Source organism: Candoia aspera, chromosome 2 (assembly GCF_035149785.1).
Source record: "Candoia aspera isolate rCanAsp1 chromosome 2, rCanAsp1.hap2, whole genome shotgun sequence".
NCBI classification, from domain to species: Eukaryota; Metazoa; Chordata; class Lepidosauria; order Squamata; family Boidae; genus Candoia; species Candoia aspera.
Window position 1 is genome coordinate 124,588,737 of NC_086154.1, and position 21,786 is coordinate 124,610,522.

Below are 21,786 nucleotides of genomic sequence, written 5' to 3' on the forward strand. Positions count from 1 at the left end.
TCCATAGAAATTTGCCTGATTTAATTCTTAATTTGGGAAAACAGTGTATCCTATACAGTCATAATTAGTGTTCCAAAATAAACTACTGCTGTTGCTTTTTTTTTCATTTTGCTTTACATTTTAATTTTGTAGTTTAACCCTTCAAAAATGTTTTTATTGCTGTTGCAACCCAGCCCTTGCATCATTTTCAGTGTGCTTAATTCTACCTTATCCACTTTTAACATTTTCTTCCTCCTGTTTGGGAGGCAGCAAATATTGAAAAAGGGGAATGTATGAATGTCATTTGAACTAAGAATGCAGATCCACATCCTTCATTGTCAGAATAATATCCAGTTGAGGGCATTAGTTACCAGAACTAAGTCATCAGCATCTGAATAACTCAGCCATTTGCTCGTAATAGTTTCCTGAAGACATGGCTACAGAGACAGCCACATTCTCATCCTTTAAAGACTCCTATTAATATGAAAATTAACTCAGGTGTGGTTATAACCATTAACCCAGTTTAGCCATCTCAGGTGGGTAGTTGAAAAACAAATCAGAGAACTAATATGGTGTAGTGCTTATTAAAGCTTTAAAGTAAGGATGAAGACATTCTGATTTGCCCATAGTGCTATGCCATGCTTACTACCACAACTGGCTAATTCTCATAAGTGAAGCTGTGGATTGTTTCCAAACCACAATGACCTCAAGAATTAAGAGGGAGGATGGAAAAAGCCAACCCAGGACACCAGTTCTTATTTACAACATCCTTACAACTACCAGCTGGTAAGCTGTTAGAGAACACTATTCAGGGTTAATTCTATACTTTCTTCTCATCACATTTCAAGGGCACAAAATGGGCATATTTTCTCCCTAATGATATTAACTTTCTTCCCTCCCTCTGCTTCTAACCTGCAATCTGGTCCTTTGAACAGTCAAGGTTATAGATTTTTCCAAACAGGTTAGAAGTCTACTGGTCAGCTGTTTGAAAGAAGAGCAATGAGCTGATTCAGCCCTGTTCCTTTTTTTCCTGCTTCAAAGAGATCAAGATGTTAATGCTTCTGAAGGAGCTCTGAGTTCCTACTCTTTGGAGGCTGCAGCTTTTTTTGCTTTGAGAAGAACAGAATGCAGAAGGTACCTTGTTTTGTTCAAAGGGCTTGTGTGTCCACACGACAGCCCTTGAAGTGAAAAAGAGAACTGAAAGGTCAGGTGGAGTGAAATGGGCATTTTGGGCATTTGCCCTGCTAGGGCTGGACAGGTGAAAAACAGGGTTATGCACCTTCACCCATTGCAAAAAATATTATCTTTGATTGGCATCCAAAATTGTACCTTGCCAACAGAAGAGATAAGCCTATGATTATGCACCTTTGGAAGAGCAATATCAGTCAAAATTAAATATAAGCTAATAGTTCAAATCAAATGGAAGATGTGAGAGTGCAACCATTACCCTGAACACATAAATAAATTGTTCAGGAATAAATAAGTAAGAAAATGAGGTCAATGCAGTTGAGCAAAAGAACTATAGATGCACTCAGAACCAGTCACTGGCCTGCAGTTCAACCCCTGATTTGCAGAACAAGCATTAGTAAGAGGGGCTTATTGTGTTCTTCTCCAAGCAGGCAGCTTGGCATCAAGTTTGGAATTCAACATCCAAAGTTTCTCTGCATTGGATTAAAAACAAAAAACAAAAAGCAAGCATTGATTTCTCTAAAAATGCAGGAGGCATTTTTAGAAAAATATCAGAAACAAAAGCCAGACCAGAAGCCAGAGAGAAAAAGGAGTCATAATTCTTTATTATTCCTCATGGCTATCATTATGCAAGATAAACAGAGCAGGAATGACAAAGAATTGACATTATGATTAAGTTGCAGAATCATCTTCACATTTTGGAAGACAAGTAGAACTGCTTGGCCCATGCACTGAAACTGTCCAGGGAAGCTATGCTCCAAGTGCCTCTAGCATCTGAGGTGAGACAGTGGTGCTGGGTCAAGAAGAAAGATTCGTGATGATGATGATGATCTCCTCATGGCATTTGTTCTCTCCAGGAATGCTTGCTTTGTCTTCACTGCTGATGTCTGCTTGGCACCAAATATTATTTTTGTCCTCCACTCTTGGAGTCTAGATTACAACTTTACATAGGACTGCCCAGAGTATATATGTTCTTGAAGGGGGACATACCAATTCAAAAAAAGGAAAGAACCTGACTCACAAGCTCTGTGTGAGGAGCAAAATTCTTCACACCTTCTCAACAATTTAATGTTCTAAAGCCAAATAACAATAGCAATCATTAATGGGCGATCCTTTGGGGGGCAACCATCTCTTCAAATCACAGCCCTTTGGCCCATTACTATTCCTCAACAGATGCCTAGAGCAAGGCTGTTTCTCTCCACCCCCACCCCAAGATTCAAGGAGCTGAGAGACATTTGCTGAAAGGTTTTGCTGTCCAGCGATGAACAGTAGCTCAAGCTGTCATCTATTATCAGATGGCTGCGCTGCTATGCTGCTTGCTATGGGTTGCAAAGGCATGTATGGAATATGGATGATATCTATGGCATGCTGCACTGATAGGGTGCAGGGATGGGGGAAGGAGGGGGATACATTTCACCAAGGAAATGGAGAGGGAGAGAACGCAGCTGCTAAGGAAGGCCTGTCCTTTTTTTTTTTTTAGGTGGACAAGGATATACATCTTGGGGTAGGAAAGAGATGGACAGGCCACAGCAACAGGAAACTTCTGTGCTTGAAACATTCAGCTGTAATTCCAGTGAGATCAGTGGCATGGAATTGCACGCACCAGGGCCGCAACTAGGGTCTGTGTCACCCGGGGCAAACATGGATTTCACGCCCCCCCCCAGCACTCATTTTGGCACCCCCCCAGTGCGGTGCCCGGGGCACGTGCCCCGCTTGCCCCCCCCCCAGTTGCGGCCCTGGCATGCACCCCTCTCCAGTTTTTCCTTTGGAGAACGTGATGCCTGGGGTTTGCTGATGGGCCGAGTCTGACCTATGGCCTTGTTTGGTCCTGGGAAGGCACTGCCTTGCCCACTCTCCCACAGGTCAGGCTATCCGTCAAGGACTGCAGGTTGCACTGGGTTTATCTCTTCGTTATTCTTTTTTGTTTTATATTTATATCCTCCCACCCGTTCATTGGAGTGTAAAAGAGGTTTTAAGGGCAACAAAGAGTTATTACATACCCCCACCAACCCAAGTACAAATACATATATGGTAGGAGCCAAAGTGTTCAATTAAGTGCTCTCCAAAAGCCAGATAAACATTTATGTACTGAGGGGGAGAGAGTTGATGTCAACCTCCTTTTCTCTCTTTGCCCACCACTTTTCCTTCTCACAGAAAATAGGCTAGCAAAGAAGAGACAGAGGAATTCCCACTGGCTTTGGACTGGGAAGCCTGCAGAGCCTCTGAGCATTGACAGAGGAAATGGTTGCTACAGCAGTCAGAAGTTAGTCCCTTAAGGGAGCAGGTGCCTTCCCTGGGGCTTCTGAAAGGACCAGGGATTTACAGGGCTTGTCCAACGTGCAGGTGTTTCAGCGGCCAGCCTGCTTCTAAATCTCTCAGAAGATGAGCCGGGCTTGGAAATGGCTGTCAGAGCAGCCATGTTAGCTGCACAAGGAGCAGACCTTTTGGCAAAGACTGTACAGCTTCTCACAGCTTAGGTCCCTGGTGGTAGACCTACAGATGGTTCTCCTAGGACTGCCGACTTTTGATTGGAAAGCATAGGCTAAGGTGGGCAGAAGTTAGGGCTTGATGGACTCATGCAAGGGTCCTTATAGGTATGTACGTAGAAGATTCGGAGCCACAGCTAGGCAACCTACCTCAGCCTTCACCTTCCATGTGTGTGAGACTACAACTCCCAGAATTCCTGGTCAACATGGCCAAGAAAAATAAGGCATGCTAAGGCCCAAACTGGGCATAGCCTAGCAAATAATAGATCTAATAGCTTCTCAAGGTTACTGCTAATTGGAGCAATGTATCTTTCTAGTAGATGACCGGTGATTAAAATCCAGCTCTTTCCTATAGAAAGCATGCCAGCAGCTCACTTGTTTCTACTGCTGGGCTTCCCAGAGAGGCAGGTTTTCTGGTTTAGATACTAGACGTTATGCTAGTAACATCTTTTTCATTAGCTTCATTGACCCTCAGCCCCAACGTGTACCAAACACGTTCGAGATGAAGCTTCAGAGCTATAACTTTGAACTGAAGATTTATATGTATTTAATAACCAAGCCATGTGAATGGATTCACATTATGGCCTCCTTCAGGGCTGTAACAAACGCTTGCTAGGCTGTGCAGGCTGAGATGCTCCTTATGGCTTTTTATAAAATCCAGTTCTGACTGAAGATGATGAGAGACAATGATGGGCAAGTACAGATCTTCCAGGACCAGTGTGGATCAGTGCACACCTTAAAGAGTATCAAGCATTTAGAAATGTAGACAGAAAAAAATATGCCAGCTTCAAGTTAAGAGACAACAGAAGAGGAGTGAAGCAGCTCAAATGGGGCAAGCTTGAAAAATTGAAAGGTAAAGCTCCCAGGTTAAGAGTAGAGTGTAGCGTCGTAGTTCAGGTGCTGGACTAGGACTGGAGAAACCCAGTTCATCCTCAGACATAGAAATTCACTGGGTGACTTTGGCTCAATCACTCCTACTCAGCCCGACCTGCTTTACAGGGTTGTTGCTGTGGGGAAAAATGGGTGGAGAGTTATGTATTCCACCTTGGAATCTGGGAGGAAAGGTGGGATATAAATCTAACGAACACATGCATACAGTACATATATTAGAGGTTTCCAAAGAAAGCACGCCTTTGTCAAGCCACTTGTCTCAAAACTCCAAGCCCCACCCAACAACAACAAAAAAAAGCGCAGGCAAAAATTGGCCAGGATCGGGTCCACCACAAGGACTGCATGGGGCAGAACTTGGCCCCTTGAGTCGCCTCCCCTGTTCAAGGGAAAGCTCAGGATGTATCAGGCTCCCAGGGTTCTCAGCCAGCACGAAAGGGCTGAGAACACCTAGTCTTTTATTTCTATTTTCAAAAAACAAGTTTCTAGTCCTCAGAGAGCTACAAAAACACAGTATAGGGATCGGTGAGAACCAACAGTGTACAGGGATTTGGATGTTGAACTTAAACAGGGGAGGCCTACCTTAAGTCTGTTTAGGAACACATTTGTTGGTTAACTTTGAGAAATAAATCCTCTCTTTGACAGTAGGGAAATCTTAAAAGATGGGCAAAAGGAGGGAAAGTTGCCAGGGTAAACCTGTTCATGCCTTGCTTTCCCCCCAGACTGGCAGGCCTGAAGTGAATGACCTCCCCAGCATCTTTTCTCCTCTCCTTCTCTTTCGATCTCCTTTGCCTCCCATAGAAAGAAGGTGCTTCCCGCTTCTCCGGAGGGAGGGGGTGACCGGAGGGAGGGGCCCTCCGCCTTCCTTCCTTCCCACAGCCTTAGCCTCTGTTTCGCTGGCTGGCCAGGGTGGGCGGGTAGTGAAGAGGCAGGCCTTTTGGAGCTGCTGGCTGCCCCGGGGCCCTGACCCAGAGCTCCCCCCAATTAAAAGGCTGTCATGGCTACACAATGGGGAGCCTTTATGGCCTCGCATGGAAAAGGCGTTGGGCTGCCTTTCATTTCACTGCTGCAGCCCATTAGGGGCTTTCTATAATGCTGGCTTGTCAGAGCAGCCAGGAGCCTGGAACAAAAGAGCTACAGAGACAGAAAGCACCATGTCCCCAGATTAAAAAGGGAAAAAAAGAAGGAAGGGGGGGGAATCCATGTTCTCAGCAGGGAAGAGAGCTCCCTCTGACTGGCGAAGCTGCCAGGGTGGCAGAGAAATGGAAACAGCTGGAGAAGGCACAAACAGCAATACTTTGGGGTCTTTGCTGCCCTCCCGTCCTGCATAAGCTGACTTTGCTAACAGGGCTGAATTCACCCTTGTGAGAACGCCTGCTTTCCCTACCAAGGGATGCTGAAGGCTGTAAAGAGGCTTTAAAATGGATATGCAGCGGCAGGTGAATGCAGGTGCATGCAGGGGGAGCAGAGTAAATCTGAGCTTCCTGCACAGGCACTCCTGAGCTTTCTCCCTGATTTGGAGGAGGAAAAAAGATATGCAAATATATGTGAGCTTTCTCTGCAATTAGGAGGAAGAAAAGGTATGCAAATATATGCAAATTTGGAATAAATGTGGCAGAGCTGAGCTTTTCACAGCTCAGAATTGGCACGAATGTGGCAACAGAGGGCCCACCATTCTTTCAGGGGCATGGAGCGCATTGGCACAGGTTAATATGAAATCCTGTCCTTTACATTTTCAAAGGTTTTAGGAGCCTGAGTCATACCTTCAAAAATGACACCAGCCCACCTGCTAAATTTTTCCTACATTTCAGGTGGCCCAGAACAATTTTTAGATAAAAGCCACCAGTTCTCTAGTCCTCATACAGAGCAATCTCTGTGCATTCCTGTGCAGAGCTGGTATTTGCCACGTGAAACTAAGGACTGCACCAGCCACATTCCTACACGCCCAGCAACATACATCCACAAAGCCTGCCTCTGGCTAGAGCACTGCCACCACTGTTTCCATTTTGGGCTTGGTATCCAGCATTTTATCTCCTCCTTTCTGGGAAAAGCCCTTGCCTTGGTCCCCAGGCTCTTTTTAGACCACCAGCCTCCTCTCCGTCCCTTACTCTCTGTCTCAAATCAAAAGGTGAGGCAGAAAATGACTCAGATTGCAGAATGAGGTTGTTGAGCTTGACTAAGCCAGGTCTAAAAACTTCAGCAAAGAGGGATAAAGCATTTGGACAGGAGGAGGAGGAGGAAAAAGTAGAGGGGCCAAATTCATGGAAATTAGTACAAAGGGGGACTTTTTTATGCTTACAGCAAAGAACTTCCCACCAAATTCTCTGTCCTACCACAAAAACAGAGAAGTTCCAGAGTTATGATTTTGATATATAAAACAGGCACCGCATTTGCTCAAGAGGCATTGTTTTGTTTCACAAAATGAGCTTCAACTTATCCAAGAACAGACCTTTGAGCTCCGCTTATGAATCTTGCTTTCTGTGCTGTACTATTGATTTCCCCCTGCTCCTCGCCAGTTCCACAGTGGAAGCCTGAAATGCTCAAAATCACAATCACAACTAAGCTTTTCTTGCACTGAATGAAAGCGGCACCTCTCCATCTGAGTTTTTGTGAACTTCCTCTTTAAGATAGCTGCCATGGTCAGTGCCAAAGCAGTATGAGTGCTCCGTCCCTTGCAGGCAGAACAGAACTCAGTGATTTAGGGACAGCATAGAATGTCACACCCCTTGATATACCAAAAGGTTTGACAGCTCTATGATGCTTTTGTGCAGAGAGCAATAGTTGTAGATAGTCAGCATCGTAGCATATGTACCCCTACAGTGAGAATGCTAATCTCACATCCTCTATACGTACTTCAGTTTATTAATGCACCTCATGATGCCTTTCTAGCTCTACAGCAAGAGCCTGAAACAAAATTAAACCTGAACCACTTATTTCCAATCTAAAAAGCAACAACTTTGACTCAGCCCACAAAAATCTGTAGATGTTTCCTCTTCCCTCCTCTTCCTTTTTCTTCTAAAGTTACACCCATTAAATTGCAAGGCTATGGGCAGGAATTGTCAGTATTTAACCTTTGCACAGCACTCAGTAAATTTCAGGTGTTTATTGAGAAATAATGATAGCAATTGTTTGTCTTGCACGCAATATGATTGTCATTTGTGTAGGCTGAGTTCAAAGTCTGCCTGTAAGGCCAAGCCCAGGAAGCTGTTGACTTCTACAGAAAGATTCAGAACATAGATCCTGATTGACTTCTCATCTCTAAAGCTTCAGCTCATTTTCTTTAACTCATTGGCTGCCAATCGTGTATTCAGACCTGGCACTTGGCCGCTGCCAACCACCATCAAACCTTGCCAATCCCAGCCACCCTTTCTCTTCCTGATGCCAAATGGGGCCAGTGCCATCAGAGAGAGAACCACCACCGTCCTTATCTGTGTGAATCACATGCTTGATATGTTCAAGGTCTGCACAAGATTTATGGGAAGGAAGAATCAGAGCATCAACAGCCAAGTAAGTGAGGCGGTTTCAACAGCAGACATTTTCTGAATTTCCTTCCATGCAGTCAACGGGGTCTTCTGAGATCCACTGGTTCTCCCACAACAACCTTCTCAACTCAGCCAGGGTTTCCAGTGCCATAATCCTGGCATGTTTTGCTTCCTGCTGGCTTTACTGCAGCTTTCCCCAATTGGGCAGTCTCCAGAGGTGTTGAAACCAATTCCCTGAATTCTCAGCTAGGATAACAAGAGGTGGTGGGTAGGTAAGAGAAGAAGCTTCTTCTGCCAACATGGGAAGCAAGGGCAGCCCTTGGGACCAACACTTGCTCACCTCTGCTTTGATTCATCTCTTTGGGGTTAACGTACTACAGAACAGCTTTTAACAATCAGATGTGCAGTCTATTTTTTTTTTCAATTCCTCCATAGGAATGAGAAAAAGGAAAATCCAATTTTGGAGCAGTTTGAAAAGACAACCCCCTCCTCCAAAAAAACCCACGATTCTCTCCTATGTCCCATAGAATATCTCCAGAAACCAGGTTTGTGAGACAAGGATGATCAGCAAAGTCATGTGGTCAAACGCTGGAGCCTCAGCACATCCTGAGAACTTTTGGAAATGAATCTGCCTTCTGTCTGAGCTGCCTTTTAGTGGCAATGAAAGAAGCAGAGACCTGATTAGCGGTTGGTCTATTTTATCCACATTATCAGAGCCCACTGCGATCAGAACGTGTCAACATTTTCCTATATGGCAGGTAGAAAAGCAAAGGCTGAGTATCTAGGCATTTTTTCAAGATCTTGCTCTCTCCCAAAGTATCTTCTGCGGCCTGAAAAATGAGAGCTCAGATGCAACAAACAGCTACTGGTTCCAGACTATCCATTTGGCAAGATCCCTACAACTTTTGAACCCATACAGATGTAGTGCCTGTAAAGAGGTAGTTTGTCCCTCCAGTGCACAAGTACTTGAGAAACAGAGCTTGCCTTTGACCTACTTTCCTTTGATGGGTACCCTCCAGATCTGTTGGTGACACACATCCTCTCCACATTCCTCGAGGGCATCAGGTAGACAGCTGTCTTTTAAAGCACTGTTAGTGACATGGTGGAAATGCAGTTGCAAGCTTGTTGGGAGCAAAGGGAGACAGCTTGGAAGGGACTGTCCATGTACGTACATTTCTGTGTTTCATAATACCTCATCTCTTTAGAAGCCCTGCTACTGTGCTTTTTATGGCAGCCTCTTGAAAAAACTATCTCCATGTTTCTGTACACTAGTGTGGAAGAGAATTAAAGCACTATGTTTTCTTTTAATACTCCCTAATCCTGGCCCAGATTGGGCTGATGGAATTTAGGGCACCTATTTGCCTCTTAAATTCACAGAGCCCTACCAAAAAGGGGCTGAAATTTTGACCCTGCCCTATCCAGTGACGGCGGGGTGACTCAGAAGTCAAACAAATTAAAACACAGACCAGAAAGTTTCTCTCCAAGTTCAAGAAAGGAGTGACAGTAATTTCCTAGGTGACTCAAGGAGTTCCTTCCTGTACATTTAAATGTGACCATCAATTAGATGTACAGTAAGGCAGCAGAAGGTTCTCCCACCAATCTCCAACCACAGTCCTTTTATCCAATTACACACGAACTACAGCATGGTTGGATCCAAACAATGTACTTGCTGAAGCCCTGGACAAAATAAGACCCCTCCAATCCATGGGTGTCCCCTAAAGAAGCCTTCCAGGCTGGCAGTGGAATCTCATTTGCCTGCTGTGGGTAGGGCAGGTCCTCCACTTCCGCCAAGGGGCACAGTGGAACGTGGAGTGCTGTCCTCCAGCAAATGGAAATACCTTAGAGGCCTCTGTCCATCATCTACTGCTGCTGTGGAGGCAATTCCCTCAGTCTACCTGAGATTTCAATGAGGTTTTGATAAGACTCTTGAAGGAAAAAAACACCGGTAGCCCTTAGTTCTATAATGCCACCTTCACTCCAGCCTGGAAAAAGTGAGACATTCTAGGCGGGCCAAACAGTGTTTTAATCCACAAAGATTGAATTCATCCTTGTTTTCTGAGCAGAATTATCTGTGATGGATGCCTAGCAGTTGCCAGATTGAGGGAAAAAAGGATTCAAATTCCCTTTCATGGCACCAGGTGCATGCAGGACATCTTGGTTCATCCACATTCTCAAAATTTCCCTTGAAGGCTCTGTTTTTTTGTTGCATAAAAAGGAAAGTCATCAAAGCTCCCTAGGGAGATCACAGGCTACAAAAATGTCAGAAGCATAACATGCTAAGAGTCTACTGGTGTCAGTCACCCAGTCATGGATTTTCACACTACAGCAAAGAGAATGGATGCTGTAAAATCGTGATTCTTATAGGGATAGCTTTGTGCTTTTCCTGCCATATCCAGGTTGCAAAGGGCAATCTTTGGTCAGGAGGAGGTGTAAGAATGTCCAAGAAGGCAAACCCTGGAAGGTATTTTTACAGGGGCCAATGTCAATGCTGAAAGGCCTAAAATTAGCACAGGCAGCTGCCCTGGAGGGCACAGGTGGTGGCTCCCACCCCACTTCCTCCTTTCCCATCTTAGCCCCGAAAGAGGAAAGAGGCAATCATTCAACTCCTCCTGGTTTGCCCCAGATCCTGATTAATTTTAGCAGAGCATAAATGGTAAAACAGAGAGAAGGAGCAGAAGACATGTCTTCTGGTAAGTCAACTCAGAAAGAAGTCCTGTTTCACTAAGCCTAGTAGAGTTTACTCCCAAGGAAATGGGTAAATGCAGTCTTCCTCTCTTTTGATCTAACACATCTTTCCTTAGGGAAGGAATCTCAAATTGTTGAAAGACAGCAAGGAATCCAAATACTAGAGGAACCTCCTTCAATCTGGAGGATTCTGGGAACCAGGCTCAGAACAAATCAGGAAGGTGGGCAAGGCTGACCATGACTGGGTTCACACACAACCCTGAACTATAATGTTTAGGGTGAAGCCAGCCAATTGTGATATTCAAGAAATCAGATTAAACAAAACATGGGTCAGTTTGGTGTGTACTTCAGATAATACAGAAATTAGCAAAATAGGATTACCACATCTGAACACCAAAAATCTGGATGTTTAGTTGATGGCAGCCAAGAGATACAGAAAATCAGACTACCTGCTGCCATCTAGTGGCTGCCTGGATTTTTGCAGCCTAGATCTTGTTGACCTAATGTAGAATCTCTCCATGGTAAGGGCCACCTTCCACAAAATTTATCCCTGCTCAGACCCCCACCATACCCCAGGATTGCTCAGTCTTGCAGGGCCATGAGATTTCTCTTGCCTCTCCTCTCACCTTCCTGTCTCAGGGACTCCACTGGCTGTCTATAAAGAAACCCCTGGTGAGAAAGAGTGGACCCATCCCAGCTGCGGGCAGAGTCAGCCGCCCAGCTGTTTTTCCCCAGAGCAGACCATCCCTCCAACATCTTCCCTCTTGCCTTGCTGCTGGCTTGGGTTACTTCATGGCCAGCAGGTTTTTCTGGGAGCTGTTTACTCAGCCAGCCTTGTTAGGAAAGGTCCCTCCACAGGTGATTCAGATGGGAGGGAAGATCCTCCCCAGCCTGGCCATGTATCTCTCTGACAGCCTAAAGCCCTGTGCAGAGGGAGGGACTGGGGCCCAGCCCCTCAGCTTGCCCTGCGGTTGCACTGTGCAGATTGGTCTGCTTGAGCCTCTGCTGAAAAATTGGAGGGGCAACAGAGGAAGCAAGCCAAAGCATCACAGGAGGAACAGGAGCCAGCACTAAAGCATAACAAGCAGTCAGTGCCACGATTCAGCATCCCAGACTATTTGAAGTAGAGCCTTCCCCAATCCAGATGTGTGGGACCACCACTCCCCTCGTCCCCACTGCACCTGATGGGTGTGACACATCTGGGAAAGCAGTAGGTAGGGGAGGACCAACTTTTGCAAGTTGGAAGCCACTCCAGTCTTTGGGAGGCACAGGCGCTGCAGGAGGTGGGACACTGGTGTAGTGGGTACGGGGTCGTTCTCAGGGCTGAGGGTAAGAGTTTCTTTTTTTCTGGGTCTTTGCTGAGATTGGGGTCTTTCTTCATTCTTATTAAAATAGGGTCCCCCCTGTTTAAGGGGCACCTGATTGCTGTGGATACTTCCCTTTTCCTAGTAACTGGAATCTGAAATGTTCCAGGGGGTCTGGAGGGAGAAGGAAAGAAATTGGGAGCCTCAAAAAGGAGTTCAGGAGCTGATGTAGGGAAGACTCAACCAGAGTACCAGTGTATTTGTGCTTTAGTCTCTGGCAGAGTGAGGGAAAAACCCTCTTCAAAAAATTATTAGAACTGAAACTATTATCAAGGAGGAATTGGCTAGAGTGATTTGCAGAGTTCATTGGTCTTTTCTTGCAACTGGCAGCTTGAAGTATTTACAACCAACTGTGTCAGCAAGTCACCCTCTTTGTGTATGTTGTCAAGAAACTTCAAGGAACTCAAGGCAACAGGTAAGATTTCTGTCATTTTATCCTCACAGGAACTGTGAAAAGTTGGTTATGCTCAGAGATGGCTGCTGGCCCTCATCACCCTTGAGAACACTATACTTTTTTGAGGACTAGAAACTAGATAATCGATACTAAAGACAGGAATCAGGCTGCCAGCACCCTACTCCAATATTCTAATCACAACACCCCCATCCCTAGGCTCTCCCCTCATTGCTATCATGTGTCCTGGATTCCCTATTGGTGGTGGTGGTGGTGATGAGCTAGATGGCTTTGCTTTGGGGGAGAGAGTGTGCAGCTGAACAACCTCTGTCTCATGCTCCCTTCAGCTCTGAGTACAGCTAGTCCTCGCTTAACAACCATTTGTTTAGTGATGGTTCAGCCTTACAATGGTGCTTAAAAAACCAACTTACAATTGGTGCTCACACTTACAACTGTCACTGTGTCCCCATGGTCATGTGATCACAATTTGGGTGCTTGGCAACTGGTTCACATTTATGACCGTTGTAGCATCTGTGGTCACACGATCGCCATTTTCAACCTTCCTGGTTGGCTTCTGGCAAGCAAAATCAATGGAGAACTGCATGATTCGCTTAACAACCAATTGGTTTGCTTAATGCCCATGTTGATTCACTTAACGACTGCCACAAAAAGGTCATAAAATCGGGTCAGATTTGCTTAATGACTGCTTTGCTTAGCAAGCAAAATTCTGGTCCCAGTTGTGGTCATTAAGCGAGGACTACCTGCTTTCCCCTGTCAGATTTCACTGCTGTAGGCAGACACAACTCACAGGAGGCTCAAGGCAAGTGGGGCAGTTCCACGCATCTCAAGAACCAAAACTTGCCAAGTCCTCCTACAAGAATCTCTGGGCTGCTTGACTTGCAGAAAAGTCCATGGGAGGACTGCATTCTAGGCTGCTTCTCCAGCAAGATGGCTTGACAGCTTATCCAAAGCCTCTAAGCCTGCACCATGTGCCGTTCTCTCTCTGTGAAATCATCACAGCTTGCGAAAACCATTTTTCTGGCACAAGACCTGCTAATTATTATTATTTAATTCATTGGTTATGGTTTCCTGACATCCACAATCAAATTCCAAAGAAGGTATTCAACAAACACTTCCCATTTTTCAAATTAAGCACCAAGCATGATATCTAAGATGTTTAGTCCTCTTTAACTTAGCAAACAAGAAAAGGAGCTCTCTGGCAACAAAGAGTTCTTTAATCTTGGAGGGGGAAACACAGTCTGAGCTGGAAACTGGAGACATTCCAGTTAGAAACAACCGTATCTGAGAAATAGCTGCTTTGGTTAGGCTGCTGCCTCTTGATCATCTTCATCTCAGCCCCACAGAAGCTTCTCCTCCAGACAAATACATAGTAGCACCTTGGGATGAAAACTACACATGCAAACCCAAACTTAGGCATGCCTCATCTAGAACCCCACATTAGAATGTGATTTGCTTCTCTGTGATTTATTATGGGGTCCAACTCTAGCCATCATGTTTAACTTCGAGCAAAACAGTTTCTCTTTAACAACACAGGAACCTGTACATTTCTGCCTGGCAAATCTAGTTGGAGAGCCAACTTGGCATGATGGCTAAAGGCACCAGGCCAGAAACTGGCAGGTGGTGAGTTCTAGTCCCACCATAGGCACAAAGCTGGCTGGGTGACCTTGGGCCAGTCACACTCTCTCAGCCCTAGGAAGCAGGCAAAGGCAAACCACTTCCAAAATCTTGCCAAGAAAACTTGCAGGAACTAGTCCAGGTAGTTGCTAGGAGTCAAAACAGACTTGAAGGCACCAAAAAAACAGTTTAATCTGTAGCAAATGAAAGCCAATGTATTATTAGGTTTCACTATTGCTTATCTTGCACTCCAATAGCTTTTTTTTTTTTGCCAGATCGTTGTAAATATAAAAATAAGCAGCATCCCTTAAAGCCACTCTGCAATCTTGGAGAAAGGGCAGCATACATCAGTGACAAATACATAATAGATTTGGTGGCTTACAGCTTTTGCTTTCCCTCCCCTGGTTTCATGGATCTTGACTCACTTGCTAATGATGGGAATTGAATGTTTACTTGGCTCTGTGCATTTCATTTGCTGTTACTCTGAGTTTCATCGCAGGGTGACCTGCTGAGAAGTAATCTGTAGCAAGCACAGTTGGGAGGATCTGAATAGAATTGATCTATGGGTACCTCCCTACCTATGATACAATTATTTGCAAGAACCTTGAAAAAAAGGACCTATGTAGAGTGGCTGGATCTATTAACAGGGCAGGGAATGGCTAGACCAAGGGTACAGTCTTCCATCTTAAGAGCTGTCCTCCCTATACAATGCCTCTTTCTGGAATGGAGAAAATATTGCACACAATGGAAGTGTGAACACAGAGATGTTGATAAGTGGAAAGAGCAACGCTAAGTGGAAGAGAGTGCTGAAGAGATATTGGGACAGGCCTTTGGGGAGCTGAGATGGATTTCATAACCTTCAGATCAAGATGGGATGCCCTTGGAGAAGCTACATTTTTACCTAGAATAATTAGAATGAGCCCAAATATCAGCTGAAGGGAACTCCTGGATCAGGGCTAGGCTATATAATTTAACTAGTTGCTTGACTTGCATCTTAAGCAATGCATTCAAAGTATGGCCAAATCCCATATTTGAAATTGAATTGGACATTTAAAAATGAAAAATGCAGGCACTTAATGCAACTCAAAAGTGTTCCACTTTTATCTTAGTCCCAGATGGATCATGTTCAGTGTATCATCTTTTGTTCTCATCTTCTCAAAGTAAGTGCTGGTAAGAAATCACATTCTGTGTTAAGCCAGCACTCTCAGGAAGCATTCAGACATTAGAATGATGTTTGGTGCAGAGTTTACAAATCCTATTCTGGAAAAGTTGTGTTCCATATACTTGAATGTATGAAAAATGCCAGGAAACTCATTGAGATGCATTCATCAAAACACTGTTTCAGGTGAAACTTGTGGTTGTTGTTAAGGGAAGGTTTTAGGCCATCATGTGGGAGCAGAACTCAAGTGATTCAAGGATGCTGAAAGCAACTCTGGTTTCTCCCTAGTCCCAGTTTGTCTTAGGCAGGTGTGTGTATGCTTTGAGTTGGGCCTATTGGAGACAGGGAGGGTTTCCTCCCTGTTGTTCTGACAGGCACTGTTTGTTTTTCTCTCCACTTGACAATCACTGCTGCATACAAGGGGAAAGCAATTAGCAGAGGTCAAGAATGTTGACACAAAACTGGTTCCAAGCAACCAGGGAAACCTGGCCTCTATTATAAACCAGGGAGAGGCAAGCAAGAGGGCTCATTAGTAAACCCTGTTTGCAAAAACATAAACAAAGTTCACTGCACTTGTCCTCCAGCTGCCATCAAACCCTGCAAAAAAAAAAAAAGAGAGATCAGCTCATTAACCCAGGAAGGAGAAGGAGAAGGAGAAGGAAAAGAAGGATATTTTCTCCAAGGAAGGGAAATTTAGCCTAGGAGGATTAGGTGCGATTTTTGACAAGTTGGGAAGATTTCACAAAGATGCATATCCTGGTCAGTCTACTTGAGGAATCATTCCTTTAAAGCAGGCAGCAGATGCTCTGAAGAGGAGACCTGGATCACAACTCTCTAATGCTGGCTGCAGAAACGGCACACCCAAATTACAACTCCCCATGGAGAAGGCGGCTTCCTCTAACCGTGCAGCTGCATCCATGTGAGGCCTTAATCCCTGCGCTGTTCAAAGGTGAATCCCTGATGCAGACAAGTTTCACAGCACAAGGCAAAGATTTGGCGGCTGAAGGTAGAACAGCCAAAATGTCGCATGAAAGCAAGCTCAGCATCAAAACGCAAGACAGAATCAAGCAGCTACAGGGAAGGGGAAGAAACACTTCGAGGTTTGTTTTTAAGGAGAACTTATTTGCAGGGCTTTAACTAAAACCCATTTACACATTGATATTAGCCATCTTCTGGATTCAGTGCAATTATCCCGGTGAAAAACAAATACCAGAAAGGGTACTCGTGGTGAACACAACACACAAAAACCTCATTATGGTAAGCAAAATGCTTGTAAAAAAGGTATTAGGAAAACTGCATGCAAAGTGCATGCATTAGCAGAAATACACACGGAACATATATAAATTCTCAGGCACATTTTAAAAGGCCTACGTCCAGATATATTCCTTAGAAACTTTGAAGGGAATACACCTGAACTGGAGCAGAGATACAGTTTTGTGGAGATAGCTGGGCCCCATTTCTGGATTTCCACCAGTAAGAGATTCTTTTGTTATCCCTGTAGTTCAGTGTTTCTCAACCTTGGCCACTTTAAGATGTGTGGACTTCAACTCCCAGAATTCCCCAGCCAGCCATGGGAGTTGAAGTCCACACAACTTAAACTGGCCAAGGGCGAGAAACACTGCTGTAGTTTGCCCCCTTTGTATTTTTCCATTTCTATTCACTTGTTTTATTCTGCCTTTCCTCTTACTTTTATCCTGTTTTGTTATTTCGGTGTATGTAGCTTATTTTTACCTATTAGGTATTTTACTGGGGGAAGTTCATCTTTTGCTGGAATAAAAGGTTGTTTTCTGTTTGATTTGAGCAAAATTAGGCCAGATCCTTTCACCCCTCCCTATACATCTGTGCAGCACTTCATCAGAAGAGGCTCTAATGGCCAGGCGATGCCTGCTATGTGGGCAAACAGGTATGTGGGATGGCCACCCCTGGAAGCCTCTTGTAGAAACAGCCTCAGAGAAGCAAGGAAGTGGCATGATAAACAAGTCCACTAGCAGATGCAAACGAGAGCCCAGGACAACTCAAATAACTGATGAAGTGATGCCAACATTTTTGGTTCTCGCTCTTCATCACAATTCCTGTTTTCCAGGGTGTCCACAGGGCATGGTCGAAAAAGTCAAGATGGCGGCCAGGACAGTGCGAGCAAAGTTCCACATAAAAAACAGACGGAGCTTCGATTGTGGCAGCTACTCCAACTTTTTTTACCAGACCCTGCAGACGCTCCTGCCTGTTTGGCTGTTGGCTGCTCCCAACCACCAAGTGACACCTTGTTTGTCAGTTGTGGTTTGATGCATTGCTTTTCAGCTGAACGTACACATGGCAGTTTACTAATCCATTAATCCCTAAATTAAGAAAGCAAAAACATACCCGTGGCATTCCTGTGAGTGACTGTCCCTTTGCTCTTGAGAAGCAGCAATTCTCAAAGGGAACAGTTAGAGGGAAACAGATGAGCTTTGAAGGGGGCTGGATTCTGGAGAGCCGGGCCCAGGACAAAGGAGGAATGCTCCGGCAGCCCCCAGCCCTCCTCCTCCTGGGGGAATTTTTGCAAGTGGGGAAATGTCCCAATCGTCTGCAGCTGAAATCAGGCTGGGGCTAATCGGATGAGTGCCTCCCAGATTTGCATCCTAATTATACTCAAATGCTTGCAATTCCATTTCAGCTCACAACCCTCAGAGCTGGACCAGACTAGCAGCTTGTTTCTCTAGACCCTACTTTTTAAGGATTTTTGTTTTCTTTATTTCAAGCATCAAGAATGTTACAGAGTAAAATGGACTTTCAAGTTTCCCATTTGGGGAGGAGGAGGAGAAATAAAGTGGCCTTCTGTGTGACCGGCCTGGGTCTAGAAGTTTTGCAGCTGGAGGCAGAGCAGCCAAGGGTGGCTGCCCCTCTTAAATACTTTGTCCCCAGAGTCACCCAGCTATTTTGGCACTTGAAACAGAACCCCCTCCTTCCCTTTCCTAAAAGCAAGTACATACAGGTAGTCCTCATTTACCAACCACTTCATTTAATGACCGTTCAGTTACGGCAATGATGAAAAAATAATTTTACGATCAATTCTTGCATTTACTGCCTTTGCGGGTCTGCAAAGCAAAGGAAAGCTGAAGCAAGATTGTAAGCACAGCTGAGGTTTCACTTAGCAACTGCTTTGCTTAATGACCAAGTTGCCAGTCTCAATTGTGGTCATTAAACAAGGACTACCTGTATCTAAAAAACCCCAAGTGCCTGATGATATATTCCTGTCCCATATGGAGTTTTCTGACCATGACGCCCAAGATCAGCTCTCTGAGCCACCATCTCATTCTGCCAAAGGCAGGGCTCTACCTTTGAGAGATGTTGAAATGGTTTTCTTTCTGCCATAATCCCTTCATTTTAAGGAAAGTTATTTTCTCTTTGGGTTTGGCTTATCTTCTGTATCTTTTTGGAAAGAAAAACTGGGCTTTTGGTCTTCCTTGACGGACAAGGTAGATATTACACATTTTTGCTTTATTGTAAAGTATTTTAGTGACAAGCATAATTTATTATGGCTGTGCAATTATTCCATTCAGAGATTTGATTTGAAGACAATTTACTTAAAACAATGATTTCATTTTTTTCAAATCATATTTCCAAAGCAATTTGAACCATCAAACTGAATCAGACACTCTAAATCAGTTTGGAAAGATTCTGGACCAATTTAGAAATTGGTATATGCACAAACATGTTTTTCCAAAGTCCAGACAGGACCAGACTGATTTTCTAAATTGATCCCAAAGTCTGGTAATCCAATCGATCTGACTTTCTGGTTCAATTCAGAAATTCTCATCAGCTCAAGGCTGATTGGTGCAGCCAGTTTATCAGTTTAAAGAAGCCATCTCCAATCTGGAAGTGTAAATTGAGACAATCAGAATGATCATGGTGGCTGGGGATGATGGGAATCATGCCCTCGGAGCCTGGAGGGAGCAAGACATTAGAAGAGGGTTACTTCTTGTGCCTTTATGTCCAGAGTCTAAGGAAGATGGGCACCTATAAAGTGCCACAATGCCTAGCAGCTGTGATTAACCTTTTGAACAGCATCTCTTTAAAGAATCTCCCCCATCTTATCTGGTTGGTGTAAGAAAGCAAGGCTCAGTGGACTTAGACCTTTGCAAATCAAACCCTCTTTTCTCTTAATGGTGTCTGTTTCATCCTAGCACTTGGCACCTTCCTCCCCAACACAGCGACGGCTTAGGTGGAGTCAGGATTTGCAAAATACGTTTTCCCTCTCCTTTCCCTGGTGCAATTCAGCAGTGGATGATGGGAAGGCTGAAAGGTTTCTGAGAATTCCTCCTCCAAACCACCAAGGAGATGCTGCTTAATCAGAAGCCTCCTCTGCATAATTTGTGCACCAGCAATATTTAGGAGGCTGCTAAAAGCACATCACATCTCTTCCTCCAAGCATTTAATTCTTAATTTTAATTCTCAGTTTTAAATATATTTCATTTAACGTTTAACTTTTATCTGTATTTTAGTTATATTGTTTGACCTATATGTTGTTGTTTTATTCATGTTAGCTGCCTTGATTTTCAAAGACAGAAATGCAGAGTATCAAATAAATTTCCTGCTTTCTCCCAGAAAGGTTTGCCACTGCTTCTTGGATTTTTAAAAAATCTTCTTAAATAGTTTACAAATATGGGATCTCCCAGAGGTGTCCCATCTAACTACTAATTCCGTTTTGCCTTTCTAATATCCCCCAAGATCCCTGGCAAAAGCATATTTTTGTTCTTCAGCTAATTGTGGCGCATGTATCCTACCATGTCCGCAATTGAAAATATGTTTTGTAGTTTGAATATACAGTATATGTGTGTGCATGTGCATGTGTGTATGTAGACATAATTTGATCTTACTTTCTCAGAAAAATTAAATGTTTGCAGCTGTTAACAGAATTACGGAGAACACACCTGTTATCCTTAACAGTAATAGTTCTGGACAAAATTTACTCCAAGAAAAAGCTCAAAATCACTTGGAAACCATGCCTTATGACTCTTAGCATCCTTTAGACCCCGAATCTCAGTTATAGGAGGGTGAGCTGCGGGCAGCTAAGGAAGAGTAAACGCTCTCTGTACATGCTCTGAGGCACTTACGAATTATTGGCATTTCCCTACCTACGCTCAGAGCGAAGGCGCTAGAAACAACTCCGGGTTCTTCACAGCTTTGACTAATGCCCTAAGAATACTCCCCGCCCCCCCAGCCCGGCTAGAGAAAACTTCTCGAAGCCCAGCCCTGCGCTCCCTTTCAGGCAGAGAATGATTTAGGCGACGAAGCCGGCGAAACAACATTTCACAAATTCCACAGAAGGTCTGCCTTTAAGTTTCGCCTTTCCCTTTGCGGTTTCGGGGATACCCCGCGTTTCCTTCCAACCCCACCGCGTCAGTCAGCGATCTGGCTTCGAACGCGGGGAAGTTACAAAAACGCTACACTACACTACAGTAAACTAAACAAATAAACTAAAACCAAACCAAACCACCCAGCGCTCCCTCTGACAGGGGAGGAGGAGGGGGGGGGGTGTTCCGGGAAGGAGACAAACAGGTTTTGCCTCTCGGCGGCGGTGCGCAGGTTCAAAGGCGTCGCTCGGTGGGGCAAAACTCTCGCGCGCTTCCCCTCCCCGCCGCGGACAACAAAAGTAAGTGAAAACTTCCATCCCCGACTCGGGGGTCCGATTTCCAGGAAGCGAGAAAGCCAGCATCGTGCCCGTGCTCAACACACCCACAGCTTAAGATCCTATTTAGGGCTAAACAGATCCTCGATTGTCTTCGCGTAAAGGGCAATTTCTCCGCACGATCCTGCTCACAACAGCCGAGGCCGCGGGAAAGAACAGGCGGCGGCGAGGGCTTACCTGCTTGAGAACCTGCAGAGCGAACGCTCCATAGGAGCAGAGTTAGCGCAGGCAGGCAACTTCGGATCCGGTCCTTCTTCATGGCTGCAAGGAGGTCTTCGGGTTTACTTGAGGAGAGCCCTTTCCCCGCTTCTCCCGGCGCGTACAGTATTTCAGGCTACAGCATTCCGCTTTGGGATGGGAAAGAAGCAGCGGAGATGAGAGGCACCTGATCCAGACCCGAGGGGAAGGCGGACGAGACAGCTTTGACGGGGGGCGAGCAATTGCTTCTTTCCTGTTTCATTGGGTCTTTGGCGAATTCCCTCCGTCGACGCCTCTTTTTCGTCCCCCAGAGTGGCAAATTCCCCCCACCAGAGCCACGAGCCCGGCCGTGGCGCTTTGATCTGTTTTACTCACACACAACTCACAAATTACACACACTTCATTCAAGAGAAACTCCTGCGTAATTGGCTGGGGCTGCGCCGCGCTCTGGCCAATCAGAGGACAACGAGAGAACTCCGGAATGAGGAATGAGAAGCTGAGATTTGTTTTGAGAAGAGCGCACGAGAGAGAGTCGATCCATGCTAGCGCTTTATTATAGCATCGTCCAACCATCTCTGTCGCGATATAAACTAACGATGCATCAGTAGAGCAAGCGCTGGTTGGCACCGTAAGTTGGATAGCCTCGAACGAGGGCTAAAACAA

The 21,786-nt window shown here is 45.0% G+C and overlaps 1 protein-coding gene across 1 annotated transcript in view; it reads right to left on the bottom strand.

The window, feature by feature from the left end:
- The window catches only part of ERBB3 (erb-b2 receptor tyrosine kinase 3), a 96,718-nt gene extending 75,163 nt beyond the window's left edge, over nt 1–21,555 (bottom strand). Inside the window, exon 1 of the mRNA XM_063293504.1 lies at nt 21,103–21,555. Coding sequence (XP_063149574.1) covers nt 21,103–21,184 — 82 coding nt within the window. The 5' untranslated portion in view covers nt 21,185–21,555. The remainder of the gene's footprint in view (nt 1–21,102) is intronic.
- Nucleotides 21,556–21,786: the final 231 nt, after the last annotated feature.